The 17,011-nt window shown below is 31.0% G+C and overlaps 1 protein-coding gene across 1 annotated transcript; it reads right to left on the bottom strand.

Moving 5' to 3' along the window:
• Window positions 1-396: 396 nt before the first annotated feature.
• On the bottom strand, window positions 397-1,810 carry LOC100267575 (transcription factor MYB44). The gene has a single exon (XM_002285353.5). It carries the CDS (start codon window positions 1,630-1,632, stop codon window positions 721-723), a length of 912 nt encoding a protein of 303 aa, XP_002285389.1. The 5' UTR covers window positions 1,633-1,810; the 3' UTR covers window positions 397-720.
• Window positions 1,811-17,011: the final 15,201 nt, after the last annotated feature.

Here is a 17,011-nt window from a genome sequence, read left to right as displayed (position 1 = left end):
TTTTATGTAATTCATTTTTCATCGCGAATAGGACATAGTTTGGTGTTGTTCAGTGACCAAAGTGGACTTCGAGAGTTAGTTTGATTATGTAATATAATAGTAACACGATAAAAAATGTGACAAGACAACACACACAGGGAATTATTCGGTTAATCCACTCAACCGCGTAACCGTTTTTGTTCCACGCACGCCTCTAACCACCTTGACTATCCAAGTCAACAATATACCGCATAGCAAAACGACGCCGTACCAAATTCGTACCCTCAGTACGCTTCGTTTGGCCTCCAAGCAATAAATTTAAAAAATGAAAACGACGACGTTTTCTTTTAACACTAGAAAATCAGCACGAGTAGAGAGAGAGGGGGGGAGAGGAAGTCAAAAATTGGGGAAAATAAATGAGAGAAGGATTGTCTTATAAGTTGTAATCAACTGTGTGAACAATTGTTTAAATAGAAGGAAAAAGGCGGTTCTAGTTAATAGATAACTTTCTTTAACAAGTTCCATTTCATTTGTTTTTGGTTATTCCCCTCCGATTCTCTAGAATACTCTCTCACCCATTAACTTCTAATTGTACCCACCTCTCTCTACATATTTCCGCTATTTTCCTGTACACGGCCAAAACGACTTTCCTCGGAAACAAAAGCACCTAACAAAAGAACAACGAAAGTTTGTTTCTTCTTTTTTTTTCTCGCTTCCCAAACAACTCTACTACTGCTCATCTCAATCGCCCATGCCAATGCGATTAATAGCAGCATTTCTGATATTTCCCTCACTCTGCGAGCATATCTCGTTGATTTCAAGTCCTGACATGTAGTTCTTCACTTCAGTTTTGATCATGTCTTGTATCATAAGGAAAAAGTCCGAACCAAAGGTCATCGGCTCAGGGTTCTCCGGCATGGCGAAGGTCAGAGCCGGTTGCTTCTCTGGAGACGCCAGCTTGTTGTGGCGAGGAGCAGAGTCGAGAGGTGGAGACTCGTACTCGTTCTCGTAGGTCTCAGTTCCAGGGAGGGAGAGGGTGAGCGCCGTTGGAGGATCGTCTTTCTTCGAGGATGGCTCAAACTGCTGAGGAGGCACTTGGACCGCTCCAGTTCTTGCCACAGGTCGATACAGATTTGGAGAAGAAACTACGGGAAAGCCAGTGTCGCTAACATCAGATCCAGTAGGACTGCCAGGGCTTAAGCAAAGCCCCGTTGCTGGCATCGAGGGGCCGCCACCGCTCGATTGCCTCTTCTCAGGCCGCGATCCTTCGTTATCAACCGACACAGGCGCCGGCACTTGTTCGATCTCCGCCGCGAACTTCCTCTTCAAAGTCGAGTTCCAGTGGTTCTTGATCGCGTTGTCTGTACGGCCATTGAGCATCCTCGCGATCGTCGCCCACTTATTTCCGTACTTTGCGTGGGCTTCAATGATTCTCCGGTCCTCCTCCGGCGTGAATGGTCGGTGCTCCACCTGAGGCGACAGCTGGTTACACCATCGGAGCCTACACGACTTGCCGGACCTACCCGGTATCGACCGGCTTATCAGAGACCAGTTCCTAGCACCGTAACGCTTCACGAGACACTGCAAAGCTTGGTCTTCTTGGGGACTCCATGGACCCTTGACCCGATCCGCTTCGTTCTGCAAAGCCTCCATTGTTGAATCAGGTTCCAAACCCTAACCCTAGGGAAATAAATTTAAGAAAAAAAAACCCTTAAAAATCAGAAATTTACAACAACAACCAGAAGAAAACAACCCACAGAAAGAGAGGGCGAGGGAGAGGCGGTGAGAGAAGAGCCTCTTTTGCGAGACGACTAGGGATTAGCAAGAGGGGTTTATAAAGGGTAGGTTAGTGTAACCAATACAGCCGGTTAACCAAAACGGGTAAAGGGCGTTATGGTTACCGCTACCTCTAGGTAACCAGTTGCACAATTACAGCTGTACCGCCCACACGCGTCGCCACGTAGGCACTCAGATATCACAGAATCCCATCAAAATCTCGCCAAATCGAAAGCTCTCGGGAGAGTGAAGTCTCTCCTATTCTTGTTTCAACGCCTTCAAAGGCCTGTTTGCTTGACAGCAAATCGGAGAATTATTTTTAAATTTTAAATCATTCCAAAAGTGAACAAAAATACATAAATTGTTTTTATTTACAAATGTGAAAATAAATTTCAAATTCCAGGATACGTTTGAAAATATCGAGAAATTGAGTGTGTTAGAAAAATTTTGACTAACAGGCTGGAAGGCATTAGGTGAGTGATTTGGATTTAAGTTCCCATTCTTAATTCTTAGAACGTTTGGCACGAAAATGCCGAGCTGGACAAAACGACAAACAGAGTAGAGAGGGAGTAGAGTGGATCACCGCTGCCACTCTGTCAGTCCTGGCTGTAAACTCTGCCACAGGGACTCCACCCCAACCGCCCTTTTACACATGGCGGTCACCCATTCAGTCCCTAATTTTGAACTGACAAAACGGAATCCCATTAACTGTAACGCTAAATCAACACCGACGCCCACTGGTCAACAAACAGATAACCATCAGATAAGAAAGCAATAAGTCTTTCCCAATAATCTTTTATCATATGAAAATCTAGAACACTTGGTTTTTCCTATTATGTGATCATAAAAGATAAACCCATCAAATGGGTTACCCAAAAGATAATTTTTTTACTAATAAATGTAATTTTAAATTATATAAATTCATTGAGACAGATATTATGGTCATAAATAGCATAACATAAAATTCATATTTAGAATGGGTTTAAATTGTTTTCCATACAATACTTGAATTGCATTACCTATTTTGCAATTTTGCAGACCCAGCATTTAATGCCCTCTTCTTCAAGGGTTGCAACTCTACACACTTTTGTATACGATAAGTGAGTAGGCTCCTGTCAAGATTCTTCCTTCCTTAACGGCTTGTGGGTGGGCCCTTCACACGCTCGGTCAGGCGGTGGACCTTCCAGGTGATTTTCATTTCATTTTATTTTATTTTTTATTTTCCTTTACTAAAATAATTTAAAATACAAATTTTAAAATTTTATAAAATATTTTTTTTTAAATTATTTTATCAAAATTACAAAAAAAAGGTCAAAAAATAAATTATGGTTTTATTTTTATTTTTTAAGGAATTGTGGAAATGACAAGGGGTTGGTGACTTAAAAGAAAGTGAATAGGTCTTATTGGATTGGTGGCTTTAAAAAATATTAAATTAGAAAAAAGATGAAATTATTTAATTTAAAAAAAAAATAAGATCATTGCTAGTTGGATTTTATAAAAAAAAATACTTTAAATCTTGCATGTATTTTATTTTATTTTTTATAAAAAAAATTAGGGTTTTTTTTTAAAAAAAATTTCTTCTGGTTGAAATAATAGTCGTTGATGACTTAAAAGGGCTAATAGGCCGTTGACAGTTGGAAGTAGATAGAACTAACTATTATTATGTTCAACTTTGTAATAGTTTTTCAACAGTTTTGATTTTATTCTAACTTATCTGAAAAACCGTTATTATTTTCAACGTTTAATAATTTTGAATTTATTTTAACGTATTTGAACAAACCGTTATCATTTCCAACTTTGAATAGTTTTGATTATATCCTAAAATTATTTTAAAATCTTTATCCAATTATTTGAACATATTTAATTATTTTTATAAAATAATTAGTGTAATCTTAAACTATCCTTGATATTAGTTATTTATTTGTTTTGGATGATGGGATTACTAACTTCCAAGTTTAGGCTTTAGGGATGGTAGGTGACTTTGTTGTGAAAGTCATTAAGCAGTTAGAGCCGTTATTATTTATTTTAAAATACTAGAGCAATTAGATTGAATGAAGTTTTAGACCGTTAAATTTAATAATACAAACTAAAGTAAAGTTATTGAGGTACGACACTCATCCTCTTCTTTAATAAATGATTATTTCAAAATTTATTTTTGTATTCAACAATGTCGAAGCAATTATTTTCACTTAGACAAATAAAAACAATACCATTAAAAACTAAAAACATTTTAATCAAAATTGCTTTTAAAATACATATAAAATTCTATTTATAAATAATATTTTTCTTTTTTTATTTAGTTTTACAAATACTATTTATATACTAAAAAATTAAGGTGGGACAAGAGCTCCTATAGCACTTATTTTTACCTTTTTATACAATTAAAAATGTTAATTTTTTTAAAATGAATTAGAAAAAAGATAGAATAGTTAGATTTTCCTAAATGGATCCAAGAATCTAGCCCATAATTTTCCATCAATTCTAAAATTTTTGTTGATTTAGTTTTTTATTTTTGATCCCCATTAACAACCATGAATTATGACATTGATCATATGATGAGCAGATTGAATATAAATAGACTTTTCGTGATTAGGTCTCTAAGCCTTCAATCTTTATTCAGACACATATACACCATCATTTTAAAGGTTTAGAAGTATCTCAACCCATTTGAATATCAAATTTTATTTTTTGATTCTCAAATCATTAATGATAGGAGGTACGTTTCTATTATTCCTTTATTTTTGCATTTGATCTATGTTATTAAGTTTTTAAAGATGTTTTGATTGGTTTTATCACTTATAAAAATGTGTAATAATAAATGTAATTTTAAAAATTCATTGATATAGGTTTTATAGTAATAAATATTATGTCTCAAAATTTATATTCAGTATAACTATAAAGAATTTATTACATATTGTAAAACCTATAAATAAATACCTGATAAATTAATAATTTTGTTTTATTAATAAAATTTTATAGTCTTAAGTCATATCAGTGTATTAAATTAATAATCTTATTTAATGTATAAAATAATAATATTTTAAAAAATCTTTAAGAATTTAAGGAAATATAAATTAATAATAATAACAAAAAAACTTAACAATAAAGTATTGAGTAATTTTTTATAATTATTATTTTCCTCAATTCACTCCTCAAAATGATCACATATTTGAAATCTTTTTATCTTTTACCACATTAATTTTTTATGCTATATATATATTTTTTAGAATTTTTTTGATTCAATTAATGTGGCAAAAAAAAGCTTTTTATTTATTAATAAATTATTTATCTATTGCTAAATCAATAACTCTGATAATATAATAATTTTTTATTTTAAAAATATTATTTTATAGAGGTTTTATTTAATTTATGAGTGGGTCTCACCTATTCTGCAATTTAACCGACCCAACATTTAATACATATTCTTGAAGGATTGAAACCTTTGTCACTTTGTGTAAGGGAATTGGAAAGAGAGTAATCTCCTGTCAAGATTCTTCTTTCCCAGAGCAGTGCACCTTCCAGGTGATTCTAATTTTTTTAATTTTGATTTTTATTACTTTATATTTTGAAAATTTAAATAAAAGTGCAATGTTTTTTTTTTTTCAATTCTTTTGTCATTATACACCATCCATTAGATTAAAAAATTCTTTAAATTTACCTTAAACCATAATAAGCGTGTGAAGAGTGCTATGAAATAAATTTCATGATTTTTTAGTAAATAAATAAATAAATAATGTATTTTAAAATATTAAATATGTCTTTTTTTTTTAATATAAGGTAAAAACAAAATTATTGTTTAATCATGAAGTCATGGTAAGTAGCTCACGAGAAAGTGTCAAGTCATGCCTTTTTTAACTTAGGCTCTTTTTTTTTTTAATATAAGATAAAAAGAAATTATTGTTTAATAATGTCATGTTATTAAAAAATGTCTTTAAAAAAAAAGGTTGAAATATCAATTATTGTTAATTAAAATTTCATTTTTTAATTTAAAATTATAATTATTAACTAAAACTTCATTTTTGAAGAAAAACCTTTATTAACAATTGAAATTTCATTTTTTAATTTAAATAAAAGGTATTTTATATATAAGTTTAGGAAGGAACCTATTCATATTATAGCATCAAATTAATATCTCACTAAAAATGTTAACAAAAATAACGAGTTTCTCATATTTGATTATAATATAGAAAATATAAATTAAAATTAATAAAAATATTTATATATTTTTAAATTATTTAATTTTTATATAAATTTAAAATTTTAAATAAATAAATTTAATTTAAAGTAGTATATAAAAATAATTTACAAATTTTTGGGATGTTAAGTTGCTATTATATGCATTTTTTTTTCTGAAAATAAAAATATATATTGGTGATTAATTTTAGTTTTTTCTATTGCAAAAATATGAAGGAAATAATAAAACATTTCGGATCCTTGCATGGTGTGGAAGGGGCTACGTAGTCAGGAATAATAAAAAACGATTAACACGTGGTGAAGAACAATGGAAGATGTTTGGTTTATACGATGTATATAAAAAAATATTAAAGCTTTCTTTTCCAATGTTGGTCACATGTCCTTGGATTCGTTACCCTTATGAGAAATTGTAGCCACCCGAGACATGAATTGTCCTTTAAGGTGGCAAAGGTGCCACGCAATAAAAACCAGAAATGATACGTGTACGACTGTTGTTTGGATATATTTCGATAAAATTTAATAGTTAATATTTAGTGATTTAAATTAATTTAATATATTTTATAATTGAGGTATTAAAAAGTAATAAAAATAGTTTTTATAGGAGTAAACATGTTTAATAAGATAAACAATTGGAATAATGTGATTTAAAGTATATTTGGAAATGTTTAGGAGAGGTAATTTATGTTAGCGATCGTGTTCGTATTGTATACAAATTTAGGTATTTTATTATATAACTCAATCAAATCCGATATGAATAATAATCATGTAAATAATATAAACCTAAAAATAATAATTAAGTTAAATTAGGTTTTATATAGATGAATGTTTCAATAAAATATATTTATAATTTAATTGACTTATTTATTTAAAAACAAATTTAAAATGAGTTAAATATAAGTTAAATAATTTAAAAATATAATAAAATTAATAGTAAAATTATTAGATGAGTCATTTTGGGTTAAATTCGTGTTATATAGGTTGATAAAAAAATCACATATTTATTAAACAGGTTATGTAAATCGATATAAATTTAAACCAAATTTGTAAAAAGCATATTGAATTTATGTTGTATTTATGAATTCGTGTCAAACTTTATCATCCTTATAAATGTTACTTAAAAAAATAGTTTTAACTTAAAACTATACTTAAAAAAAAAATAGTGAGATTTAAAAAATTAAAAAAATATTTACAATATTTCATGAAAAAATATTTATTGGATAAATTTTTCTAAAATTAATCAAAATAAAAACACCTCCACAAAAAAAACATTATCTGACGCATATTTATAATTATTAAACCTATTTGATGAAATATTCAACGCTTGAATTTTAATTTTATTAAAATATTGCATACTTATGAGTGAGGAAAATTTAAAGCATATTAAAAATTGAAAAAAAAAATAAAAATTGGGTGAGGCTGATAGTTAATATTTCAAAACCTTTTCTTAATTAAAAAAAAAAAGAAGAGAGAGAGAGAGAGAGAGAGAGAGAGAAAGTTAAAATTTAACCGATATTTCGTTGGCAAAAAGTGATATATATTTAATAATAAAAGGATATTTTAATTTTTAGCTCAAAAGTCAAGGATAACGCTGAAGGAGAGAACAAATGATGAGGGTACACGTGGCGCAAAAAAGAACAGCACGATATACACGTGGTGAAGAAACAATACAGGATGAGGATTGGGGAATCTACAGCCATAACTAACAAAAGTTAAAAAGGTTTGTTTTCCAAAGCAGAGCACATGTTTCTTTGGGTTGACTGGTTGACCTCACTCACGAGGGCATGCTGGAATATAATCAACCAAAAAGTCACTATACTTTTGATTTTTTTTTTTATCTTTATCAAATGAAGGTTCCTTCTAGACTTCTGTACTAACTTTTATTTATTTAAATATTAGTTTTATTTTATTTTATTTTTCATAATTAAGTTGTTACTAAATTTATTTTAAACAATTTTGAAAAGTTTCAAGTGAGGTATAAAATAAAAAAATAAAATAAAAGCAATTTAAACTTAATAAATTTTTTCATACCATAAAATATTAAAAAAATGATTTTTTTTTTCATATTTGATTTTACTATAAAATAAATATAAGAAAATTAAATATAATTAAAATTAATTAAAAAATTATATATTTTTTTTAATATTTAATTTTTATATAAAAGAATTAAATAAATAAAATAAATTTGAAATAACATGAAAATTTGTTTATTAACTTTAGATTTTAACTTTTTAATTTTTTTTCTTTCATTTTTCTTCTTTATTTTATTTCTTTAAAATTTTAAATTTTCGAGAACCAAATATAACCTAAAAAGCATGAAATTATGAAAGCATGGAACATAAAATTTTTATTTTTAGTGATTTCACTATCTAAAATCTAGAATCCAATTAACATACTCATGGATATATGCAAATATGCTGGCGCATGGGGCTTCAGTGCGACAGGAGATTTACATATATGCAACTGAGCAAGGTCTTGAAGTGGTTAGTACTTACTAGTAGAAGCTTTTGTGAGTCTGTTGGGCTACATACGAGGGAGTGGGCCCATATTCTTGGGCCCAAATCAGTTGCAATAAAAAAAATAAAAAAATAAAAATGGAGAGAAGAGAAGAGAAGAGAGAAAATAAAAACACATCTCACTGCCTAGATTTCATCTAAGAGTCGATCTTGCTTCATTCGTGGTCTGATTGAGTTGAAATTTGGAGGAGAGGTTCGAAACTAGAGTAGCTACAATCTGAACGGTGGAGATCAGATTTTGAGCTCAGGAACTAGTGTTACTACCTATGAACAGTAACGACGTGTTTTTGGGTACTATTTCTCCAATTTTCTTTGTTTTTGTCAAGAGAGATTATATAATCCAAGGTTATATGTGCTCTTGATGTATTTGGTAGCCTCTAGAGATTATTCTAGAGAAGACAAGTGTTGTAACCCATTATTGTTGATAGTGGAAGTTTGAATTGGATTAGGTCCCGTGGTTTTTCCCTTCGCATTAGGGGATTTTTCATGTAAAATTCTAGTGTTTGATTTATTTTTCCGTTGCATGAGTTTATTTATTTATTGTTACTAATTACTATTACCTATTTAATTTTACACAAAGCAATGGTAGAAAAAATCTGGTGTTTGTTGGAATATTGTAAATTCACCTAACAAGTGGTATCAGAGACAAGTTGATTAGCAATGGGATCTCTTGTGTGAATTAAATGGAGGAGGCTGGCAGTGGAATGATTAAACTCACAACTTTCAATTATTCAATTTGGAAGACTAGGATGGAGGATATTCTATATTGCAAAGAGTTGTTTGAGCCCATTGAATGCAGAGGTTATAAGCCAGTTACTACAACTAAGGATGAGTGGAAGAAATTAAATAGGAAAACCATTGGACAGATTAGGCAGTGGGTTGATTAGAGTGTCTTCCATCATGTAGCTAAGGAAGTTGCTGCATATAGCCTTTGACAGAAATTAGAGTCTTTATGAGAGAAAAACTGCATAGAACAAAGCCTTTATGATAAGAAGACTTGTGAATTTAAAGTACAAGGATGGTAATAGTGTTGCAGAGCATCTCAGTAATTTTCAGGGATTGTTGAATGAGTTCTCTACCATGAAGCTTGAGCTAGATGATGAGGTACATGCTTTACTTTTGTTGAGTTCCTTACCAGACAGTTGGAAAACTTTGGTGGTATCCTTGAGTAATTCAGCCCCAAATGGTGTAATAACTGTCAACATGGTAAAAGACAATATGTTTAATAAAGAGGCAAGAAGAAAAGAGTTAGATATTTCCTCTAATACCAAAACACTTATTATAGAGAGGCGGAGGAAAAGTAAAAGCAGAAAACCTTTTAGTGATTATAACCGTGACAAGTTAAGGGGAAAGTCAAAGTCCCGAAAAGAGATAAAATGTTTTTATTATGACAAGCCAAGGCACATTAAGAGAGAGTGCATAAAATTCAGAAGAAAACAGTTTAAAGGAAAATGTGAAGAACAAAAAGAGGACAAAGACATTGCAGTAGTTGCATTTGATGGTGATACGATCATTGTCTATGATGATGTGTGTGTAAACCTTGCATGACAAGATTCCACTTGGGTGGATGATACAACAACATCGTTTCATATCACTGCACGTAGAGATTTCTTCTCTTCCTACACCAATGACAGTTTTGGTTGGGTTAGGATGGGTAATGAAGCAAAATGTGAAATTGTTGGCATGAGAGATGTAAAGCTAGAAACTAGCATTGGGTGCAAATTGATTCTAAAAGATGTTAGACATGTTCCTGAAATACGTTTTAGTTTGATCCCTGTTAGGAAGCTTGATGATGAGGGCTACCATAGTTACCTTGGAGAGGGTAAGTGGAAGCTTACTAAGGGTTCTCTTGTTAGCTAGGGGGAAGAAAAACAACACCCTCTACAAGACAGAAACGAGACTAGTCAAGGGAGATGTGAACATTGTTGAGAATGAAGCCGTTATTGAGCTATGACATAAGAGGTTTGGTCACATGAGTGAAAAAGGACTTCAGGTTCTTGCTAGAAAGAAGCTTCTACCAGTTAAAGGTACGTCACTATTACATTGTACACATTGTCTATCTAGAAAGCAAAGTAGAGTTGCATTTCGTAGATTTCCTTCACATAGAAAACCTGATATTCTTGATTTAGTTCACACTGATGTTTGTACTATGCAAAGTAATACTCTTGGTGGTGCACTTTATTATGTGAATTTTATTGATGATCATTCAAGAAATGTGTTAACATATGCTTTGAAATCCAAAGACTAGGTACTTGATGCATTCAAAGATTTTCATGTGAAGGTTGAGAGACAAATTGACAAACAGTTAAAATTTGTCAGAGCAGACAATGATGGTGAATATAGGGGGCCATTTGAGCAATACTGCAAAAGTCATGACATCGGGCTTGAGAAGACGATTCCTAAGACCCCGCAACAAAATGGTGTAGTTGAGAGAATGAATAGAACCATATGTAATAGAATCAGGTGTATGCTCTCTCATGCAAAATTGCCTAAGTCTTTTTGAGGTAAGGCCATGAGGACAACCGTTGATTTGATTAATCTGTCTCCATCATATCCTTTAGAGGGTGATATTCCAGAGAGGATTTGGACAGAAAAATTTGCTTCTTTTGAGCACTTGAGAGTGTTTGGCTGTAGTGCATTTGTTCATGTTCTTAGAGACGAGTGGTCCAAGCTTGACAGTAAGACTAAACAGTGTATCTTCTTGGGTTATTCAAATGAAGAGTTTGGGTACAGGTTATGAGATCCAACTACCAAAAAGATTATAAGAAACAAAGATGTTGTTTTCTTTGAAGATCAAATCATTGAAGACTTGGATCAGGTTAAGAAGCCAAAAGCCTTTTAGTGAAGAACATGCTGATTTGGGTCCAGTCGCTCCTAACTCTATGGGACATAACAAACACAGGAAAGTTATGTAAGAAGAATAGGCTGATATAGTTTACATAAATTATGAGTCTGCAGTTGATGATGTAGAAGAAAATCCTATAGTTGAGAATGATGGCCTAGAACAACAGCAATAACAAGCTACTTCAGAGTTGCCTACTGAAACACAGTTAAGAAGATCTACTAGAGAGTGTCAACCTTTCAGAAGGTATACTAGTAATGAGTATTTGTTGCTTTCTGATGGGAGAGAGCCAAAAAGTTATCAAGAGGTTCTGCTGCATGATGAGAAAAAAAATGGTTGAGAGCTATGCATGAAGAGATGAAGTCTTTGCATAAGAACAACACTTATGAATTGATGGAGTTGCCTAAGGGTAAGAGAACATTAAAGAATAAATGGGTACTGAAAAGAAAGCCTGAACCAAATAGATCACAACCAAGGTATAATGCAAGATTGGTTGTGAAAGGTTTTAGTCAAAAGAAAGACATTGACTTTAAAGAGATTTTCTCACCCGTGGTTAAGATGTCTTCGATCCGAGTTGTGTTAGGCTTGACTTCTAGTATGAATCTAGAGATTGAATAGCTTGATGTGAAGATTGTTTTCCTCCATGGTGACTTAGATGAGAAAATATATATGGAACAACCAGAAGGGTTTACAATCAAAGGCAAGAAACACTTAGTGTGTCGACTAAAGAAGAACTTGTATGGTCTCAAGCAGACACCGAGACAGTAGTACAAGAAGTTTGATTCCTTCATGGTTGAGCATGGGTATGATAAAACTGCTTCTGACTATTGTGTGTTTGTGAAGAAATTCTCTGATGGAGAATTTATTATTCTCTTGCTATATGTGGATGACATGTTGATTGTTGGTCATGATACTGGTAAAATTGATAAACTGAAAAAGGAATTGAGCAAATCATTTGAAATGAAGGACTTGGGGGGGCCTGCAAGTCAAATTCTTGGTATAAAGATTTTTTGAGATATGACGAATGGAAAATTGTGGCTATCTCAAGAAAGCTATATTAAGAAGGTTTTAGACAAGTTCAACATAGGCAAGACAAAACCAGTGAGTTCTCCACTTGGAAGTCATCTAAAGCTAAGTTCCAAACATAGTCTTTCAAGTGAGAAAGAAAAAGAAGAAATGCGAAAGATGCCCTATGCATCAGCCGTGGGTAGCTTGATGTATGTCATGATATGCACGAGGCCTGATATTGCTCATGTTGTTGGAGTTGTAGCAGGTTCCTTTCTAATCTTGGCAAAGAACACTGAGCTGCAGTGAAATGGATTCTCAGGTATCTAAGGGGTACTTCTAAGACATTTTTATGTTTTGGGATTGAAAAACCTGTGCTTGTAGGATGTACAGATACAGATATGGTTGGGGATGTTGATTCCAGAAAGTTTACTTCTGGTTATTTGATCACTTTTTCAGGGGGAACAGTGTCATGGCAATCAATGTTGCAGAAATGTGTTGCTTTGTCGACCACAAAGGCTGAGTATATTGCTATCACTAAAGCTAGCAAAGAGTTACTGTGGATGAAGAAGTTCCTACAAGAATTAGGTCTACAGCAAGAAAGGTATCTACTCTACTGTGATAGTCAGAGTGCTATTCATCTCAGAAAGAATCCAACTTTTCACTCTAAATCCAAGCATATTGATATGAGATATCATTGGATTCATGATGCACTAGAGAAGAAATTGTTTTGCCTTAAGAAAATCCATACTGATGAGAATCGATCAAATATGATGACAAAACCAATACATACAGAGAAACTACAATTCTGTAGAAAGCAAGTGGGCTTGGTAGAGCCCCTCACATAGTCGAGATGGGAAGATTTATTGGGCTTCCTCGTATGTGAGAGAGTGAGCCCCATATTATTGGGGCCCAAGTCAATTACAATAAATAAATAAATAAAAAAACGGAGAGAAGAGAAGAAAGAAAAGAAAAACACATCTCACTGTCTAGATTTCATCAAAGAGTTGATCCTACTTCATATGTGGTTTGATTGAGTTGAAATTTGGAAGAGAGGTTCGAAACTCAAGTAGCTATAATCTGAATGGTGGAGATCGGATTTTGAACTCAAGAACTGGTGTTACTGCCCATGAACAGTAACATGTTTTTTGGGTATTATTTCTCCAATTTTCTTTATTTTTGCCAAGAGAGATTATATAATCCAAGGCTATATGTGCTCTTGATGCATTTGGTATCCTCTAGAGATTATTCTAGAGAAGACAGGTGTAACCCATTATTGTTGATAGTGGAAGTTTGAACTAAACTAGGTCCCGTGGTTTTTCCTTTCACATTGGGGAGTTTTCCACGTAAAAATTCTAGTGTCTGATTTCTTTTTCCATTGCATGAGTTTATTTATTTATTTATTGCTGCTAGTTGCTATTACCTATTTAATTTTACACAAAGAAATGGTATAAAAATCCTGGTGTTTTTTGGAATATTGTGAATTCATCATAACAAAGTGTACCTTAATTTCATTTTGTTACTTAATTCTAGGGTTTGATGTGAAGGCCCAAGCACAAGAAGTAGCTCTTTTGTAAGAAGGCTATTAAGATCAAACTACCAATTTTTTTCTTAAATAGATATAAATTTAGCAACTTTCTTGAAAGCTTAAATTGATATGATTTAGGTCTATTAACAATTATGATACGTCTATAACAATAGTCGAATAGTTTGACTACCAAATACAAGTATTTCTAATATAATATAAGTTTTGATTTGTTGTTTGAAACAATAATCTTCAAAACAAAATAGGTTATTGGTTTAGCGTCTCGAAACTATATGAACACTATCTCACAATTGGCATGCGTGACATCAACCTAATCATCTTCATGGAAAACTAACCATGATTAGTGATCATGTTAGGGGTGCATGGGAATGTGGGAAATAGCTCGTGTTCTTCGCAAATGTGGATAATTAGGTCATATTGCTTATAGTTACTGGCTTTCAAGCTAGATTTAGTGCTAGTTTAAATATTTTGTCCACTTTCATCCCAATAGAAGGTGGTAGGCTCAATCCTTGTATAAGAATCACTTTTAATGTTGGTGAATTGTGGTCTAAATTGATAACAAGATGATTTGTTTTGATACATTAGGCTACTTTCTATACCATGTCACGAGTATGAATATTTAGTGATAAGCATTGACGGAGCTAGTTAAGGACTACGAAGGGCACATGCCTCCCTCAAAAATCAAAATTGCAATAGGGTTTTTAAACCCTTGACCTTATGGCTAAATGTAAAGATTGCTTTCCACTACACTATATACAATTGTCTCTTTCTTTTTTACCCTCCTGAAATAATTCATCTATTTGTGCCCTCTTGGGGCACATTTTTAGCTCCGAGAAGCATTGCTACAAGTGTCTTCATCTTATTCACAAAAGTGTTTAAATAGAAATACCATTTTTTTTTTAAATAAAGAAACAGGTGGAGTTAGGAATTTTTCTTGAAGGGTAAGCATTATAATAGTAGTAAAATAGTCAATGGTAACCTTGTTTTTGATCTATAAATAAAATTTTATCAATAGTTGAATAATACATAATTTGATAAAATAGTTCTATTGTAAATTAATTTTTATAAGGTTTTATTTAAATAAATTTCAAAAGTAAAAAATTTTAAAATTTTAAAATTAAAAGCAAAGAGAATCATGCACCTAGGAAATTTATTTCATAGATATCAAATAAAATTTATAAAAAAAAATCATGAAAAATAAATTGTGATAATGGTTGCATGAGAAAAAAAAATGAAATAGAATAAAATAATGTGAAATTTTCTATTTATGTTTTTTTTTAACCCCCGAGCCTGCCTTACATCTTTTTTAGTAAGTCCAAAAAATGACATAAAAGATTTTTATTTTTATGTTTACCTCTATTCTATATTTTCTTTATTTTATCTTTTAAAATTTTAAAATTTATGTTTTATAATAATAATAATAATAGAGAAAATAAAGTAACCTTAATTTATTAGGAAGATACCACCAAACAATTTACAACACATTTTTTATATATTATTTTTCTTATCATTATTATTATAAAATCTTAAAGATCATTATTTCATACTTATAATTCAATAATAAAGACATTATATTTGCTATTACATTGACTCTTAAGTTTTTGAATTGTCTTATTTCACAATATAACAACCGAGAAAAAAGTTATAATAACAAAAGAACAAGCTTTCACCATCTTATCTAAAAACCGATTGGTATCCAATAATAGTTAACTAATCATTTTGTGATATTCGACCATCATTATTTAAATGACCTTTCCTCGAGCTTAAGAGTAGCATTTTTGTACCCAACAATATTTGTCAAACATCAAAATTAAATCATATTTTTTGCTAATTTCTTATATAGTGTGTTATGTCAGCAACTATAACTATATGCAGACATTTTTACATAGCATATGTATATTTTAATTTGATGTGCATTTTTTTAGGTATAGTAATATGATTTATATTTTTGCAACTTTGAGGATTAGCTCTCTTTGTTAGGCTATTAATTATTAATTATTAAAAAAATATAAAAAATTGAAAAATTTTGAAATTAAAAGTTTAGTTCTCTAATAAATTTCTAGCCCTTATTTATATTTTGAAGGTAATTTTGGTATAATATATTAGCTTATATCGGAGGAATTTTAGGTAAGAAGTTTGTGTTGTAAGATTAAATAGAACAATGCTACCATATGTAATAGTATTCAAATTTGTTGGTACTAAAAAATCAATAGATGATTAACTTAGATAATTAATGAAGTACTGAATAAGTAAATGAATAAATAAACTTAATTGTTAGTAAGTAAAAAAATTAATTAATATAAATAAGTTGCCACTTACACATATGTTGCTAATTCATTTCAATAATTAGATTAGATAGAGATCAATGTGGGGTAATGGAGGAAAAATATGGACAAGTAAAAAATTTTCCCATGTTAGTTATGTTTCAAATCACTTGAAACAAGTACATATGACTTATTCATGTATGTTCATGCAAATTTTAGTTTATTTTGTTCCTATTTCTATTACCATTTTAAAATAAATATTCATGGGAAGAAGAACTTCTATTTCTTTATTAGGGTTAATTTCATTTATTTATGTAGAATAACCCTGATTGGTTTGAAATTTTATTAAATCCTTTTTTTTTTTTTATCATTTATCATTTCTTATTTTTATTCACCTCATTTTTATTAAAAAAATTAAAATATTTGATAAAATTTCAAACCCATGGAGCCAATTGTATTTAGTAAGTCCTAAGGGGAGGTGAGTGAAATCAACCTTTCATCATTATAGAATGATTTGGTGGAGTGGTTCATTTATCCATTAATTATATGTGTATATATATTTTAATTTCATCTTTGGTATCACATTCATTCCTTTTAGGTCATTTTTGTTTTATGGGAATGGGAGTGAGAATGAACATATTGTAAACATATAGCAGTAAAATAATGTAGGAGTTGTCAAACCTCTTGACATAGCAACAAGGATCTGCTTAACATCCAAAAAAACCATTACTGCTCATGAAGTTGTCCAACTAGTTATACCATTGTCTTAGAGTTTGTTTCAAGCCATATGAACTCTTTTGTAGCTTACACCGTTTTCTCTTTTCCCTGAACTTGAAACCTATGCAGTTGATTCATATAAATTTTTTTCTTCAAATCACCATGAAGAAATATC

Source organism: Vitis vinifera, chromosome 3, assembly GCF_030704535.1.
Source record: "Vitis vinifera cultivar Pinot Noir 40024 chromosome 3, ASM3070453v1".
Classification (NCBI taxonomy): domain Eukaryota; kingdom Viridiplantae; phylum Streptophyta; class Magnoliopsida; order Vitales; family Vitaceae; genus Vitis; species Vitis vinifera.
Note: the sequence above shows the minus strand (reverse complement) of the source record. Positions and strands in the feature narration are given on the sequence as shown.